Source organism: Oryx dammah, unplaced genomic scaffold, assembly GCF_014754425.2.
Source record: "Oryx dammah isolate SB20612 unplaced genomic scaffold, SCBI_Odam_1.1 HiC_scaffold_12, whole genome shotgun sequence".
NCBI classification, from domain to species: Eukaryota; Metazoa; Chordata; class Mammalia; order Artiodactyla; family Bovidae; genus Oryx; species Oryx dammah.
Genome location: NW_024070196.1, coordinates 51,170,741 through 51,188,447, shown reverse-complemented (window position 1 = coordinate 51,188,447; position 17,707 = coordinate 51,170,741). Strand labels below are relative to the sequence as shown.

The 17,707-nt window shown below is 47.6% G+C and overlaps 1 protein-coding gene across 1 annotated transcript in view; it reads left to right on the top strand.

Moving 5' to 3' along the window:
- The window catches only part of DNAH10 (dynein axonemal heavy chain 10), a 158,111-nt gene that overhangs the window by 134,850 nt on the left and 5,554 nt on the right, over window positions 1–17,707 (top strand). The window contains exons 63-73 of the mRNA XM_040250606.1: window positions 2,614–2,893; window positions 4,071–4,300; window positions 5,025–5,298; window positions 7,637–7,741; window positions 8,147–8,301; window positions 8,945–9,099; window positions 12,613–12,796; window positions 13,593–13,793; window positions 14,800–15,009; window positions 15,143–15,238; window positions 16,305–16,476. Of these exons, the coding sequence (XP_040106540.1) occupies window positions 2,614–2,893; window positions 4,071–4,300; window positions 5,025–5,298; window positions 7,637–7,741; window positions 8,147–8,301; window positions 8,945–9,099; window positions 12,613–12,796; window positions 13,593–13,793; window positions 14,800–15,009; window positions 15,143–15,238; window positions 16,305–16,476 (2,062 nt within the window). The remainder of the gene's footprint in view (window positions 1–2,613; window positions 2,894–4,070; window positions 4,301–5,024; window positions 5,299–7,636; window positions 7,742–8,146; window positions 8,302–8,944; window positions 9,100–12,612; window positions 12,797–13,592; window positions 13,794–14,799; window positions 15,010–15,142; window positions 15,239–16,304; window positions 16,477–17,707) is intronic.

Genomic DNA, 17,707 nt, shown 5'->3' with positions numbered 1-17,707 from the left:
ACTTTATTCATTTTGTATCTTGCCAAAGCAGTGCAGGGCTGGGAGGCCTTGATCACTTTCTTTTTGGAGGACAGGGGAGGGGCTTGCAAAATTTGCCTACCATACAATCCCCCCATTGGAAGCATACAGTTCTGTGGGTTTTAGTATATTTCACACCAAGTTGTGTAACAATCACTGGGACCAGTTTTTATCACTCCCCCCAAAAGATACTGTGTCCTTTAGCCATCAGTTCAGTTCAGTTCAATCGCTCAGTCATGTCTGACTCCTTGTGACCCCATGAATCGCAGCACGCCAGGCCTCCCTGTCCATCACCAACTCCTGGAGTTCACTCAGACTCACGTCCATCGAGTCAGTGATGCCATCCAGCCCTCTCATCCTTGGTCGTCCCCTTCTCCTTTAGCCATCACCACCTCCCAAACGTTCATTTCCCCTCCTGCCCACTCACCCACCCCCAGCCTCTGACAACCACTGATATATTATGCATCTCTATAGATTTGTGTATTCCGGGCATTTCCAGTGAATGGGATCATACAGCCTGTGGCCTTTTGTGACTGTCTTCTTTCACTTAGCAACATGTTTTTCAAAGTTCATTTTCCCTGCTTAGCAAATCCAACATTTTAAAAAGACTTTGTTCAAGTCCAGGGCTCAGCAGAACCCAGGATCTAACAGGGGACTCGATAAATGTTTGAGGGATGCATTTTGTCTCCAAGATATGTGTTAAGCAGTAACCATGGTGTTTCCAAACACTTAATCAACACGTACTGTAGTGTGTAACAGTACTTCACTCCTTCTCAGGGCTTAATAGTAGTCCATTGCATGGATGGACCACAGACTGTTTATCTCCATATCAGCTGATGGATACTTGTGTTTTTTCTACTCTATGGCTGTCCTGAATAGTGCTGCTGTGAACATTCATGTGCAAGTTTTTTGTGGGCATGTGTTTTTAATTTTCTTGGGTGAAATCACTGGGGCTCAATTACTGAAATAATGAACAAATTCATGATTTTTTAAAAAATCTTGTCCTTATTTTTTCTGGTCTTGCTTCCTGGTATGTACATGCATTTAGAAGAAGCATCCCAAGGTCAGGGGAACATCTGTCTCTAAACTTCACATATAGCTATTGTGGGATAAGTATCATTAATGCAAGAATATTTCTTGACATCCCTCTTCCCTGAGTCTGCCAGAGAGTTTTGCAATTGCCAGCCCACTCCTAGCCCCCAGTCTTACTCCTATTCCCATTGCCTTTTATAAAAAATAGATACTATAGCTCTTATTTTATCTATTCATTTTGGGCTGCACTGAGTCTTTATTGCTGCCTGAGAGCCTTCTCCAGATGCGGTGAGCAGGGGCTACTCTCCAGTTGCGCTGTGTAGGCTTCTCATTGCTGTGGCTCCTCTTGTTGTGGAGCATGGGCTCTAGGGCTTGTGGGTTTCAGCTGTTGCCACTTGCAGGCTCTAGAGCAAGGGCTTAGTAGTTGTGGCACATGGACTTAGTTGCCCTGCGTCATGGGGCATCTTTCCAGGCCAGGGATCAAACCCGTGTCCCCTGCAATGGCACGTGGATTCTTATGCACTGGATTACCAGGGAAGTCTCCCATCCTACAGAGAAGGCAATGGCACCCGACTCCAGTACTCTTGCCTGGAGAATCCCATGGATGGAGGAGCCTGGTGGGCTGCCGTCTATGGGGTCGCACAGAGTCGGACACGACTGAAGCGACTTAGCAGAAGCAGCAGCAGCTCCCATCCTATGTCTTAAAGAGGGAGGGTTCAACTTATGGGGTGAGAGGCTAAGTACACCAAAGTAATAAAATAGGGTAGAAAGGAAGGGAAGAGGAAGCCCCAGGGGCTGGAATAGAGGAAGAGTCTTTACAGATGCTTTGAGGAAAGAGATCAGGAAGCAGTTGCAAGGTTTGGAGGGAAGGGAATAAAAGAGAGAAGATTAATGCAAACATTTTTTGCATTTTGTGGGCTCAGTGTTTGGACTCTGTGAGGTTTTCTGAGAAATGCGATGAGATTCTCTCCTGATCACTTTGTTTTTTTGGCTGTGCTGGGTCTTCACTGCTGCGTGGGCTTTGCTCTAGCTGCGGCCAGAGGTGGCTCCTCTCTAGCTGGGGTACACGGGCTTCTGATCGCAATGGCTTCTCTTGCACTGCACAGGCTCTAGGGTGTGGGGGCTTCAGGAGCTGTGGCTCCGGGGATCTAGACTGCAGGCTCAGTAGCTGTGGAGCATAGGCTTAGTTGCTCCACAGCATGTGGGTTATTCCTGGATCAGGGATTGAACCCGTGTCTCCTGCCTTGGCAAGTGGATTCTTTACCACTGAGCAACCGGGGAAGCCCAGAAGGTGGATTCTTAATCACTGGACCACTGGGGAAGCCCTCTCCTAATCGCCTTTGGCTGCTGAACTATGCTTTCGAATGAGGCTGCTCGGAGCCTGACCCTCATGGATTTCTGGGTTTATATGGGTTCCACACCCTGCTTCTGTCCCTCTTCTGTTTTCCTCTCTGCCTCCCTGCAAGGTGCTCACACATCCACTGCCACCTCCAGGGATTTTTTTTTCCCCCTTGAATTTGGCAAGTCAGCTGATTCTCAGCCTTTGCCTTCCCTCCCTTGCAGGTGGCATCCTTTAATGACCCTGACTTCCTCAAGCAGCTGGAAATGTCCATAAAGTATGGGACCCCCTTCCTGTTCCACGATGTGGATGAGTACATCGACCCTGTGATTGACAATGTCTTGGAAAAAAACATCAAGGTCTCCCAAGGACGGCAGTTTATCATTCTGGGAGACAAGGAAGTGGACTATGATTCGAATTTCAGACTGTATCTGAACACCAAGCTGGCCAACCCCAGATACAGCCCTTCCGTGTTTGGGAAAGCCATGGTGATCAATTATACTGGTAAGGATGTACAGAAGGTCACTGTCAAATTTAGGTGGAGACACAGTCAGAGCTGGAGGCTCTCATGGGACTTCATTTCGTTGTGAATCATTCTCCAGGTCACATCTTTCATGGTCAGCCCTTCAGTTCTTGGGCTTCCCCAGTGGCTTAGCAGGTAAAGAACCTGCCACAATGCAGGAGACCTGGGTTCGATTCCTGGGCTGGGAAGATCCCTTGGGGAAGGAAATGGCAACCCACTCCAGTATTCTTGCCTGGGAAATCCCATGGACAGAGGAGCCTGGTGGGCTATAGTCCATGGAGCTGCAAAGAGTTGGACATGACTGAGCAACTGAGCACACACGCCTAGAAGTTCTTAATGAGGAAAGAACATCTAGAAGGTTCTGGGGCCCTGCAGAAGGCAATGAGTTATGTGTCTTGAGACGTGATAAGTCTGGACCACAGGACTCAGACATTCACACTCGGAGCCAGGTGAGACCCCTCTCTGCTGGGGCAGAAAGCTACTCTCTGTTTGTGTATTTAAATATATGGCTTGGTTTTAGGTTTCCTTCTTCCTCTCAGTTGAATTCTGTTAGGAATCAAACGTCATCATCCACATTTTCTAGATGGTCACACAGGTTCCTAGATGGGTTTATCAAGTTTACGCAGGCTTTAGGGGATTCCCTGGCAGCCCAGTGGTTGGGACTGGGCGCTTTCACTGCCAAGGGCTTGGGTTCGATCCCTGATTGGGGAACTGAGTACCCACAAGCCATGAGGTATGGCCAAAAAAATTGGGTTGTGCTTTCAGCAAGGGTCCCCCCAAGTGTAGGAGCCCCGAATTTGATCTTAATGTATCATCTCTCTCGCTGTTCACCTCTCCATGTAACAGCAGCTCTGTTTCAATCTGTCCAATATTTTTCACTTGGGGCTTTAAAATGTTTTTAAATTAATTTATTTTTTAACTGAAGGATAATTGAGTTGGTTTCTATCAAACATCAACATGAATCAGCCATAGGTGTACATATATCCTTCCCTCTTGAACCTCCCTTAAGAATGGTTTTGATAGAAGAGTGAGTTTTCATGTTCCTGAGATGCTGGGCCCACCCTCCTGTCATCCCAGGTGCCACTGTGAAGGGGAGAACACACAGGGACCAGCTTGTTGGGGGGACGGCAGTAAAGGGCCTCCCTCTGTCCCCCACAGTCACACTGAAAGGCCTGGAAGACCAGCTGCTGAGCGTGCTGGTGGCCTACGAGAGGCGAGAGCTGGAGGAGCAGAGGGAGCACCTTATCCAGGAGACGAGTGAGAACAAGAACCTTCTGAAGGACTTGGAGGACTCCCTCCTCCGGGAGCTGGCCACCTCCACGGGGAACATGCTGGACAACGTGGAGCTGGTGCAGACCCTGGAGGAGACCAAGTCCAAAGCTATGGAGGTATGAACTGCAATGGAGGCAAAATACTTCCATCCTGGCCCTGGAGTCCCAGGGGTGTTCCCAGGGACCCCTCTTCCTCAGGTCAACCTCTTTTAGTCAAGAGTGATAGAAAACCCAGCCCCACTTATCTTAAGTCCAAAGAGAATTTATCTTCTTAGAAAATAGGAAAGTCCAGAAGGGCTTCAGGCAGGGCTGGATCCAGGACTCCAAATATCATTAAGACACAGCATTTCTCCATTTCTGGGCTGGACTTTCTGCTGTGTTGGCTTCCTTCTCTGCCTCCCTGTGGAGGCAAGCTTCCCTCATGGTCACAGGCTGGGTCTGTCCCTTTACTTTCCCTGAAGAGAAGAGTGAGAATCTTCTACATCACATGATCACCCCAAATCACTCCCATGGCCTTGGGATGCCGCGTGTGGATTAGTGGGACCTGAATCGCATGCTGCTTTCCTAGAGATGGGGTTGAGCCCCACATATGAATAAAAGGAAATCGTGTCTCAAAATCAAACTCAGGGACGGTTATTAGAAGAAGGGGGCACAGGGCCGTAGGAGTCAAGCCACAGACACCTATCTACACCTCGAAAGAGGGTGGGAGCCCTTCCTATGAGCACCTCCTGGGCTTCTTGGCTGCCACCCTCTCCCTCACTCCAGGCTTCTTACTTTTTGCCCCTAGTTCGTAAGTCTTCCTGGTTATGGCCGTAAGTGGCAACGTGCGCCTCTTCTTTAGGTATCAGAGAAGCTCAAGCTGGCGGAGAAGACAGCCCTGGACATCGACCGGCTGCGGGACGGGTACCGGCCTGCCGCCCGGAGGGGGGCCATCCTGTTCTTCGTGCTGTCGGAGATGGCGCTGGTCAACTCCATGTACCAGTACTCCCTGATTGCCTTTCTGGAGGTCTTCGGCTTGTCGCTCAAGAAGTCTCTGCCTGACTCCATTCTTATGAAGCGACTGAAGAACATTATGGACACATTGACCTTCAACATCTATAACTATGGCTGTACAGGTAAGTACCTCTTTGCAATGATTAGGACCAATGTGCCCTGTGTATCTGTCTGTGTGTCCAAATGTTTTCTTCTTATAGGAACACCAGTCAGATTGGGTGAGGACCCACCCTGAATGCCTCATTTTATTTTTTTTATTCATGTTTATTGGCGTACAGTAGCTATACAATGCTGTGTTAGTTTCAGGTTACGGCCAAGTGAATCAGTTGCATATATCCACTTTTTATGATTCTGTTTGCACATAGGTCATTACAGAGTATTGAGTAGAGTTCCCTGTGCTAGACAGGAGGTCCTTATTAGTTATCTATTTTATACATGCCTGTGTGCATGTTAAGTTTCTTCAGTTGTGTCCAACTCTTTGCGACCCTATTGACTGTAGCCCTCTAGGCTTCTCTGTCCATGGGGATTCTCCAGGCAAGAATACTGGAATTAGTTGCCATTCCCCCCTCCAGGGGATCTTCCTGACCCAGGGAGCGAACCCACGTCTCTTATGTCTCCTGCATCAGCAGGTGGGTTCTTTGCCGTTAGCAGCACCTGAGAAGCCATTTTATAAATGTATGTGTATGTCCATCCCAATCTCCCAATTTATCCCTCCCCACCTCCTTTCCCCCTTGGTAACCATAAGTTTGTTTTCTATATCTGTGGCGCATGTCCTGATTTGTAAGTAGGTTCATTGGCACCATTTTTTAGATTTCATATAGAAGTGCTCTCATGTGATATTTGTCTGTCTCTGTCTAACTTACTTCATTCAGGATGGCAATCCCTAGGTCCATCCATGTCACTGCAAATACTGTTATTGTGCTCTTTTTTTTTTTAACGGCTGAGTAGCCTAATCACCTCTTAGAAGTCCTGCCTCCAATTCTGAGGTATGGGGGATTAGGGCTTCAACTTATAGATTTTCAGGAGACACAATTCAGCTCCTACCAGTTAGGCAGGAAAAATGTTGAGGACTATTGTTCCTATGGGAGAAGGCAATGGCACCCTACTCCAGTACTCTTGCCTGGAAAATCCCATGGATGGAGGGGGCTGGTGGGCTGCAGTCCCTGGGGTCTCAAAGAGTCGGACATGACTGTGCGACTTCACTTTCACTTTTCACTTTCATGCACTGGAGAAGGAAATGGCAACCCACTCTAGTGTTCTTGCCTGGAGAATCCCAGGGACAGGGGAGCCTGGTGGGCTGCCGTCTATGGGGTCGCACAAAGTCGGACACGACTGAAGCGACTTAGCAGCAGCATTGTTCCTATAGGTCTCACTTAAGTAACCAACCCTTCTAACACATATAAAGTAGAATTCAAATCTCAGATTTTGACTTATACTTTTTTTTCCAGGTCATATTTTTTTCTGGTTAAAAAATTCTAACACATATAAAGTAGAATTCAAATCTCAGATTTTGACTTACACTTTTTTTTTTCCAGGACATATTTTTTTCTGGTTAAAAAAAAAAAGAACTCTTGTTTTGCATCTTCCTATTCATAGTCTGTTGATGGAATGAGCCTACTCTGTAATAGAGACTGGCCAAATCTGGCCCACTGTATGCTTTTGTAAATAAAGTTTTATTGGCACACAGCCATACCCATTTCTATACATATCTGTCCATATTAGCTTTCACAGTACAGTGGCAGAGTTGACTAGTTATGACAGAGACTGTCTAGCCTGCAGAGCCAAGATAATTCACTCTCTGACCCTTCATAGAATGTTTGCTAATAGCATCTTTTCTTCTGTAAGAGCTTTTGCTTTGAGTTTTGGGTAACTGACTAGCACTTCGTTCAGAAGGTGGCTCTGAACCTCCATCATGCCGCCCTTCATCAGCCTGGGGACCCCCCTCTTCTTCCCAGGAGGGTGTGGTAAGTGCTGCCCAGAGGCATGACCATTTCTGATACATACAAGTGAGGGTCACAGCCCACTGCACTTTGAGCATGACTGTCAGTTGAGTTCATGTGTCTTTTGTTTTTTGGCTGTGCTGGGTCTTAAATGTGGTGCTAGGGCTCTTCACTGCGGTGTGCAGGCTTCTCCAGTTGCAGCGTGTGGACTTCTCTCTAGTTGTGATGGGTGGGCTAGGTTGCCCCATGGCATGCGGGAGCCTGGTTTCCTGACCGAGGATTAAACCTGTATCCCCACTGGAAGGCAGACTCCCATCCCCTGGACTACCAGGGAAGTCCCCTAGGTCAGTTTTTGCACTCAGCTATTCACGGATACCAAATGCAAAGACAGCTAAATGCACCTAACTGTGCAGTTGAGGTGTTTCATCTCATTTCTCTGAAATTTAAGCAAGTCGTGCTTAAGAAACCCAGTGTTTAAATGCATTTATTTTATCCAGACCCATCTGTTGTTTCTCTTCAGGGTTGTTTGAGAGGCACAAGTTACTTTTTTCTTTCAATATGACTATCAAGATAGAACAAGCAGAGGGGAGAGTCCCCCAGGAAGAATTAGATTTCTTCTTGAAAGGTAATGAGCTTGTCTCGTATCATGCTTTCCAACTCCCTGGACCCACAGTGCACATGCATCTGAGTTTGTTCGCTAAACAACAACAGTAATTTTCCATCCTTAAAACCTGACTTCCAGTAGCACTGCTTTAGTAAATATCTCAGTTGACAATTCCAGCCTCAGATATGGTTCGAGTTAATTTAGAGCAACCAGGCTCTGCTTTAAGGCCACCCTGAGACTGGAAGCCACTCAGAGCTTCCTGGCTGGAGTCACAGACAGTGACGAGAAAGCCAATGCCCCCCCTCTCTTTCCAACCCATTTTGAGAAGTGAATTTCCCCCCGAAGTAAGAGAAGTCCCAGGACAGAGATGCTTACACTTCCTGGTCTGTTGATGTCAGCTGTTTACGTCTCTCCTGTTGTCATTAGGAAACATTTCCCTGGAGAAAAGCAAACGAACCAAGCCCTGTGCTTGGCTGTCTGACCAGGGATGGGAAGATATCATGCTTCTATCAGAGGTATTTCCGGACAGCTTTGGGAATCTTCCTGCTGATGTGGAGAAACATCTGACTGTCTGGCAGGAGGTGAGCTCATGTTCCATTTCTGCTTCTTCCCTTCCTTGCGTGTTGGCAATCTCCATGCTTAATCTGTAGCCTAACTCCCTACAAGTGAGAAGATATGTCTTTGAGTGACTCATGCAGAGGGTAGCCAAGGCCCTCCACCTTCCTGATGGAATCCTCCTTTATCTGGTTCAGCCAGTTTTGTGGGAGAACCATCCATCTTTCTGTCTCTATGTTTACCTCTCTATCCACCCTTTCATCTATCCATCCATCCATCTGTCCATCTGTCTACCCATCCATCCATCCATCCATTTATCTATTAATATCTGTCCATCCATCCATCCATTTGTCTATCTGTCCAATACATCCATCCATCCATCTATCTGTCCAGCCAGCCATTCATCCAAGACACTTTCTGAGCCTCTGTGGATTGACTGTGTCCATTGATGGGCACTGTGGACTCAACGACTCAACAGTGTTATAATAAGACTCAGTTCCTTTCTTTCTAAAGTTCATAGTTTTGGAGGATGAAAAAAAATGACTGAGCTACCTAAAATCGCCTGTAAATTTCATCCCTTTACAGAGGCTTTCGGAACCTTCACCTAAAAAGGGGGCCCAATCTCATTTCCGAGTTGATGCCACCATGCATATTCTTTGCTTTCCCCAGTGGTATGACCTGGATTCCCTGGAGCAGTTTCCGTTCCCTCTGGGTTACGATATCAACATCACCCCTTTCCAGAAGTTGCTTATTTTGCGCTGCTTCCGTGTGGACCGGGTGTATCGGGCTGTGACCGACTACGTGACTGTAACAATGGGAGAGAAGTAAGTGAGCTTGTGTCTGCTTGGTCCTTTCTGTGGGGTAGGATACCTAATGTTACCGCCTCCTGGGCTCACGGATGGCAGGCGTGGCCAGCTCCAGAGAGCACGGTTTGGTAGCCACTCAGGAACAGCACTGTTCAAGAGAAATACAATGTGAACCACTTTTGTAAGTTCAAGTCTTCTGGTGACCACATTCAGAAAGGAACAGGTGAAATTAATTTTAGTAACAGTTATCATAAGCACATAACTATAGTATATTACTATATAACAATGTTATATATAAATAATATGGAGAAGGAAATGGCAACCCACTCCAGTGTTCTTGCCTGGAGAATCCCAGGGATGGGGGAGCCTGGTGGGCTGCCGTCTATGGGGTCTCACAGAGTCGGACACGACTGAAGCGACTTAGCAGCAGCAGCAGCAGCAGCAGCATATAAATAATAAGTATTAATAGTAAATAATTGTATGGACAGGGGACCCTGGTGGGCTACAGTCCATGGGATCCCAAAGAGTTGGACATGACTTAGCAACTCAGCAACAACAATTAATAAGTGAATTTAATTATTAAATGATACAAATGGACTTATTACAAAACAGAAACAGACTCACAGACATAGAAAGCCAACTTATGGTTACCAAAGGGAAAAGGTGGGGAGGGGAGAGAGATAAACTAGGAATCTGAGATTAACATATACACACTGTGATATATAAAGTAAACAAACAACAAGGACCTACTATATAGCACAGGAAACTATATTCAATATTTTTTAATAACCTAGGTGGGAGAAGAATCTGAAAAAGAATATATATATTATAACTGAATCACTTTGCTGTACATCTGAAATGAACACAACATTATAAATCAACTATACTTCAATAAAAATTCATAAAAAAGAAACAGGTGAAAATAATTTAAATGCAGAGTTCCAAAGAATAGCAAGAAGAGATAAGAAAGCCTTCTTCAGCGATCAATGCAAAGAAATAGAGGAAAAGAACAGAGTGGGAAAGACTAGAGATCTCTTCAAGAAAAGTAGAGATACCAAGGGAACATTTCATGCAAAGATGGGCTCGATAAAGGACAGAAATGGTATGGACCTAACAGAAGCAGAAGATATTAAGAAGAGGTGGCAAGAATACACAGAAGAACTGTACGAAAAAGATCTTCACGACCCAGATAATCATGATGATGTGATCACTAATCTAGAGCCAGACATCTTGGAAAGTGAAGTGAAGTGGGCCTTAGAAAGCATCACTACGAACAAAGCTAGTGGAGGTGATGGAATTCCAGTTGAGCTATTTCAAATCCTGAAAGATGATGCTGTGAAAGTGCTGCACTCAATATGCCAGCAAATTTGGAAAACTCAGCAGTGGCCACAGGACTGGAAAAGGTCAGTTTTCATTCCAATTCCAAAGAAAGGCAATGCCAAAGAATGCTCAAACTACCACACAATTACACTCATCTCACATGCTAGTAAAGTAATGCTCAAAATTCTCCAAGCCAGGCTTCAGCAATACGTGAACCGTGAACTCCCTGATGTTCAAGCTGGTTTTAGAAAAGGCAGAGGAACCAGAGATCAAATTGCCAACATCTGCTGGATCATGGTAAAAGCAAGAGAGTTCCAGAAAAATATCTACTTCTGCTTTATTGACTATGCCAAAGCCTTTGACTATGTGGATCACAATAAACTGTGGAAAATTCTGAAAGAGATGGGAATACCAGACCACCTAACCTGCCTCTTGAGAAATCTGTATGCAAGTCAGGAAGCAACAGTTAGAACTGGACATGGAACAACAGACTGGTTCCAAATAGGAAAAGGAGTACGTCAAGGCTGTATATTGTCACCCTGCTTATTTAACTTATATGCAGAGTACATCATGAGAAATGCTGGACTGGAAGAAACACAAGCTGGAATCAAGATTGCTGGGAGAAATATCAATCACCTCAGATATGCAGATGATACCACCCTTATGGCAGAAAGTGAAGAGGAGCTACAAAGCCTCTTGATGAAAGTGAAAGAGGAGAGTGAAAAAGTTGGCTTAAAGTTCAACATTCAGAAAACAAAGATCATGGCATCCAGTTCCATCACTTCATGGGAAATAGATGGGGAAACAGTGGAAACAGTGTCAGACTTTATTTTTTGGGGCTCCAAAATCACTGCAGATGGTGATTGCAGCCATGAAATTAAAAGACGCTTACTCCTTGGAAGAAAAGTTATGACCAACCTAGATAGCACATTCAAAAGCAGAGACATTACTTTGCCGACTAAGGTCCATCTAGTCAAGGCTATGGTTTTCCCTGTGGTCATGTATGGATGTGAGAGTTGGACTGTGAAGAAGGCTGAGCACTGAAGAACTGATGCTTTTGAACTGTGGTGTTGGAGAAGACTCTTGAGAGTCCCTTGGACTGCAAGGAGATCCAACCAGTCCATTCTGAAGGAGATCAGCCCTGGGATTTCTTTGGAAGGAATAATGCTAAAGCTGAAGCTCCAGTACTTTGGCCACCTCATGCGAAGAGCTGACTCATTGGAAAAGACTCTGATGCTGGGAGGGATTGGGGGCAGGAGGAGAAGGGGACGACCGAGGATGAGATGGCTGGATGGCATCATGGACTCGATGGACGTGAGTCTGAGTGAACTCCCGGAATTGGTGATGGACAGGGAGGCCTGGCGTGCTGCGATTCATGGGGTCGCAAAGAGCTGGACATGACTCAGCGACTGAACTGAACTGAACTGCACTATGGACTTTAGCCCTCCAGACTCCTCTGTCCATGGAATTTTCCAGGCAAGAATACTGGAGTGGGTTTCCATTCTCTCCTCCAGGGGATCTTCCTGACCCAGGGATTGAGCCCCAGTCTCTTAAATTTCCTGCATTGCCAGGAGGGTTCTTTACCACTGGCGCTACCTGAGAAGCCTGGTATGGAGCCTTCTCCGTTTGCCTCTATGGAGGCATATTTGCTGGCAGGTGATGGAAATGAGTGAACAAGACTGCATAGGGACAGGGCAAACTGGATCGGTCAAGTCCTGGCCAGTAGCCCCTTAACCTCTGCTGACCGATGCCAGGTGGTGGTGGGGACCCAGATCTCTGACTCTTCAAAGCAACCTAGAAATTTGAATTTCTACACAAAATCTCTCAATCCTTATGTGCTGGCAACTAATGTTTAAAAATCTTGATATATTGGCCATTCAGGACATGCCTGCGAATCTGCTGGTGGGGGACCTCTGGGTTCAGTGCTCAGGGCATGTCCACCTGCAAGGCTGGCCTGTCACAAGGCACCCAGCTCAGAGCAGGTCTCCTGAACCCAGCCTGGATGTATCGGGCTATGCAGGGAGCTGACCATCCAGTGAGTAAGATGTGTGTGAACACCGGATACCTAACAAGGAGGGCTGAGCAAAGAACGACACCAGAGAAGTAGTCAGAGGTTCTGGATGCTGGCAGGCAGAGTGCTGGCCACACTGGCCTGTCCCTGCCCAGAGCTATACTCCCAGGAGCGTTTTCCAGTCGTGTTTCTTCCCCTAGGTACGTGCAGCCCCCGATGATCAGCTTTGAAGCCATCTTTGAGCAGAGCACCCCCAACTCGCCCATCGTGTTCATCCTGAGCCCTGGCTCGGACCCTGCCAGTGACCTTATGAAACTAGCCGAGCGCAGTGGTTTTGGAGGGAATCGCCTCAAATTCCTTGCCATGGGTCAAGGTCAAGAAAAGGTAGATCGTTGTTGGAAGCAACAAGCCCTAAACGTGCTTGAGGTGCCTGGAATGAATTCACGAATGCCTGGCTTTAAGCCAAGAGTGCCACCCTCACACCAGCACCATGCCTTTCCGGTCTAAGGAGCAGGAATCAAATGTCACAGCGATGATGAGAATGTGAACAGTAGTTAGCTCTAGAGCTGACCTTCTGTGATCACCCGGGTTTGCACCCATATGTTGCAAACAGTATGTTCTGCTATTTCCAAAGCACTTTCTTTTTAAAAATAATTAATTAATTAGGCTGTGCTGGGTCTTAGTTGCGGCATGCAGGATCTTTAGTTGTGGTATGTGGGATCCAGTTCCCTGACCAGGGCTCAGATCTGGGCCTCCTATATTGGGAGCTTGGAGTCTTAGCCACTGGACCACCAGGAAGTCCCTCCAAATCTGGTCCTCATTGCATCTGGTGATCATCTCCCTCAGCCCTTGCAGCAACCCTGTTTTGGATCATGCTGTCACTGGTGGCTGCCAGTGGCCAGACCACCCTGTCAGGGGGCAGGTGTCCCTGTGTCTGAGGTTGGAGCTCTGGGTGCCGAGGGAGGCCAGTGAGTGCAGCCCGGTGGACCTGGGTGACCCTGGAGGAATGCTCAAGGGTTGTATCTTCAGAGGCTCCCTCTGCAGCTCCGGGACCACCAGCTCCTTTGTGTCTCCTGCGGCAGTGGCCAGCAGATTATGGGGGCTTGGGGAGGGTCTGGGAGAGCACGGCGTAGTGCAGCCTTGGGATGCCAACACTTCCCTTCTGTCTCCGTCGGAGCAGGTGGCCCTGCAGCTGCTGGAGACGGCGGTGGCTCGTGGGCAGTGGCTGATGCTGCAGAACTGCCATCTCTTGGTCAAGTGGCTGAAGGATCTGGAGAAGTCCCTGGAGAGGATCACCAAGCCCCACCCTGACTTCCGCCTGTGGCTCACCACAGACCCCACCAAGGGCTTCCCCATCGGGATCCTGCAGAAGTCCTTGAAGGTCTGGCTGTAGGATAAACAGACACACCTGAGGCTCAGTTCCTCAGTTCGCCTCCAAGTTTTGCTACATCTGTGTGTGTGTGTGTGTCTGTGTGTGTATGTGTAGGATAGAGCTGGGACCCCTTGCACCCCTCTTCCCCAATTCCATCTCTCTCTTCAGAGATAAGCACTGTCCAGAATAAGGTGAGTCTTTATCCCTTCTGCATGTCCCCAAAGCATGTGTGGGTTAGTTTTCACAGACTTCACATTTATTAAACCTCCTTTTTTATCTCTAATGATTGGCCTACCCACAGCCCACAGAACCTGAGTGCTTGTGTGCAGAAGTTTCAAGGGGTTTACAGGCCCTGTTTAACTTAGTCTCCGGGGACATTTTGGGGAAAGGTTTTGTCATCTCTCTCTGCCTTTGGGGTGGGTATAGGGAAAATGTACCTCCTTCTGTTTTACATTTGAGGATCCCATGAATCAGAAAGAGGTTTAAAGAGCCTTCCTGGGGTCATTTGATGAGTTAGGGCAGAGCTGGAACAGCATCTCGGTTGGTGTGTGTGTGTGTGTGTGTGTGTGTGTGGCTGGGCTGAGTCTTCGCTGTCGTGCATGGGCTTCTCTTGTGGAATGCTCAGTCACTTCAGTCGTGTCCGACTCTTTGCAACTCCAGGGACTGTAGCCCACCAGGCTCCTCTGTCCGTGGGATTCTCCAGGCAAGAATACTGGAGTGGGTTACCACTTCCACATGGGGTTAATTGACCCGTGGCATGTGGGATCTTAGTTCTCCAACCAGGGATCAAACCCTTGTCCCCTGAATTGGGAGGTGGATTCTTAACCACTGGGCACCAGGAAAGTCCCCAATATCTAGGTGTTTGTTTTTTTTTTAAACTCATTCGCCTGGGTCCTTGACTTTCACTGTTAGGGAAACAGGGAAGATGCCCCTTTAGGATGGAGAGAAGGCCATTCTTCGGAGCCCGGCTCCTGGGCCTGGGGTCTACATCCCCATCTGTCTGCCCTCCTGACAGGTTGTCACTGAGCCCCCCAACGGGCTGAAACTCAACATGAGAGCCACGTACTTCAAGATCTCGCCCGAAATGCTGGACGAGTGCCCACACCCTGCTTTCAAGCCCCTGGTCTACGTGCTGGCGTTCTTCCACGCAGTGGTGCAGGAGAGGAGAAAGTTCGGGAAGATCGGCTGGAACGTGTACTATGACTTCAACGAGTCCGACTTCCAGGTGAAGATGCGGCTGCTGCCTCTGCCCAGGCACACTCCTCTCTCAGTGGTTCCTGCCCGTGTTCTCAGAAAATGGTCAGAGCCTGGATGGCTGTGGGTTTGTGGATACCCAGGCCTGTTCCTCCTCTTTTAAGGTCTGCATGGAAATTCTGAACACATACTTGACAAAAGCCTTCCAGCAGCATGACCCTCGGATCCCATGGGGTAGCCTCAAGTACCTCATCGGAGAGGTAGGAGCATCCTGGGGACCCTCTGCACCTCTCCACACCCCCACCCCCAGTGGGTGGGCTGGGCTATGGCGTGGCACCCCTGGTCCATGGCCTCTGAGCCCTCTGGGATGCCCTTCTTTAAAAAAAAAAAAAGACATTTATTTTTGGCTGTGCTGAGTCTTTGCTGCTGCTTGGGCTTTCTCTAGTTGTGTAGAGCAGGGGCTACTCTTCGGGGCAGTGTGTGGGCTTCTCATTGAGGTGGCTTCTCTCACTGTGGAGCACAGGCTCTAGGTACATGGTTTTCAGTATCTGCAGCTCCTGGGCTCTAGAGCACAAGCTCGATAGTTGTGGCACACGGGACTTAGTTGTTCCATAGCATGTGGGATCTTCCCAGACCCGGGATTGAACCTGTGTCCCCTGCTTTGGCAGGCAGATCCTTTATCACTGAGCCACCCAGGAAAGCCCTGGCACTCTCCTCTTGCTCCTGCTGCCTGTCAGTCAAAGGCCCCTGGGTCCCTATGAAATATCTCAGTTCATCACTCCATTATTCCTCATTCTAAGTGAGCAACCTTCACCTGGGGGCCCTGGACTTACTGTCCTGGGCACTCGTGTTCCCCACCTAGGATGCTTCAGGCACATCACTGGAGCCCTGCTCCTGTTCAGCTGGCCTAGAGGTCCACTCTGGAGGTCATGACCTTATACAGTGTTTGTGGGAAAGCTTCCCCGGTGGCCTGCACGTGGCTCAAACAGAGACTTCACCATTTCAGAGACAAAAGGGGCTGCTGGCTTCCTGCATTGTTTTGTTGCTTATTTGCTGTGTTTTGGGGAGTTTGGCCAATTGCACACTGGCTCCCAGCATTTCACAAGAACTGCTGTCACCTTGGGCTCTATGAGTCTGCACACAAGCCCTCTTGTATATAGTGGTCCAAACGCACTGTGGGTAAGTATGGTTGGAGCTGCATGGTGGCCAGATGGCAGGATTCTCACTGAGGGTGCATCTGGGCTTGACCCTGGGCTATCTGCTGGGACCTTAGGGTTCACCCTGGAGGTCTGGGTTCCCACCGGCTCTCACTCTTTTTACTGTCAGGTTATGTACGGAGGACGGGCCATCGACAGCTTCGACCGGCGTATCCTGACCATCTACATGGACGAGTACCTGGGAGACTTCCTCTTCGATACTTTCCAGCCATTCCACTTCTTCCGGAACAAGGAAGTGGACTACAAAATCCCCCCGGGGGATGTCAAGGAAAAATTTGTTGGTGAGATTTCTCAGTCATCAGATAGTATGCTAAATATTTTATCCTAACGGAGCCCATACATTTCAGCTGTTTTGATTTCTGCAGTTGGCTTGATGGTTCTTCTGACCCCTCCACTGTTGGGGTTCCTTGTCAGGTTGGAGGTGTTTTCTTATGCTTTTTAGAGGGAGCGCAGCAGGCTCTTCCTAGCCTCCGACCTGATGGAGTTAGTTCAGACTTCCTGTCCTGGAATGATGGTACATATATCAGATTCTCCACTGAGGGGCAGAGTGGCCCCTGGGAAACTCACAGAGCCATTTTCTATTTAAATTTTTTAAAATTTAATTTTATATTTGAAAGCAAAGCAGTTTATTATACTCAAATACATACATATTTGTATATATCCCCTGGATATACTGATAAGGGAAGGAGATCAAAGATATATATATGTGTGTGTTAGTAGCTCAGTACTGCCCATTCTTTTCGACCCTATGGACTGTAGCCCGCCAGGCTCCTCTGTCCATGGAATTCTCCAGGCAAGAATACTGGAGGGGGTTGCCATTCCCTTTTCCAGGGGATCTTCCTGACACAGGGATTGAACCTGGGTCTCCTGAACTGCGGGCAGATTCTTTACCATCTGAGCCACCAGGGAAGCTTAGAGTTTATATAAACTTTTGAAGAATACATCTGAATAATCCAGTTTATTATAATTCGTATATTTATTGTTAGAATATATCTAATGATCCTAAATGTTCTTTTTAATATAGTTTATATATTTTTGTTTATTAAAAAAAATTTATTCATTTATTTGGCTGCATCAGGTCTTAGTCATGGAATGTAGGATCTTCACTGTTTCATGCCAGATCTTTTGTTGGTGTGCACGGGCTCAGTAGTTGAGGCACATGGCCTTAGTTGCTCCATAGCATAGGGGATGTGAGTTCCCTGACCAGGAATTGAACCCGCATCCCCTGCATTGGAAAGCAGATTCTTAACCACTGGATCACCAGGGAAGTCCCCTCACTGGGCCATTTTCATAAAAGCTGTGCACAGAAGGAGTTCCCTGGTGGTCCAATGGTGAGGACTCTGGTCTTTCACTGCTGTGGGCCTGGGTGTGATCCTTGACTGGAGAATTAGGATCCTGCAAGGCATGGCAAAAAAAAAAAAAAGATGCACCTAGAGCTGGCTTGGATGTGGTAGTGTTGAATTCTTATTTTAAAAGCATGTACCCCTTTAAGAAGTGGAAAGTAATATAACA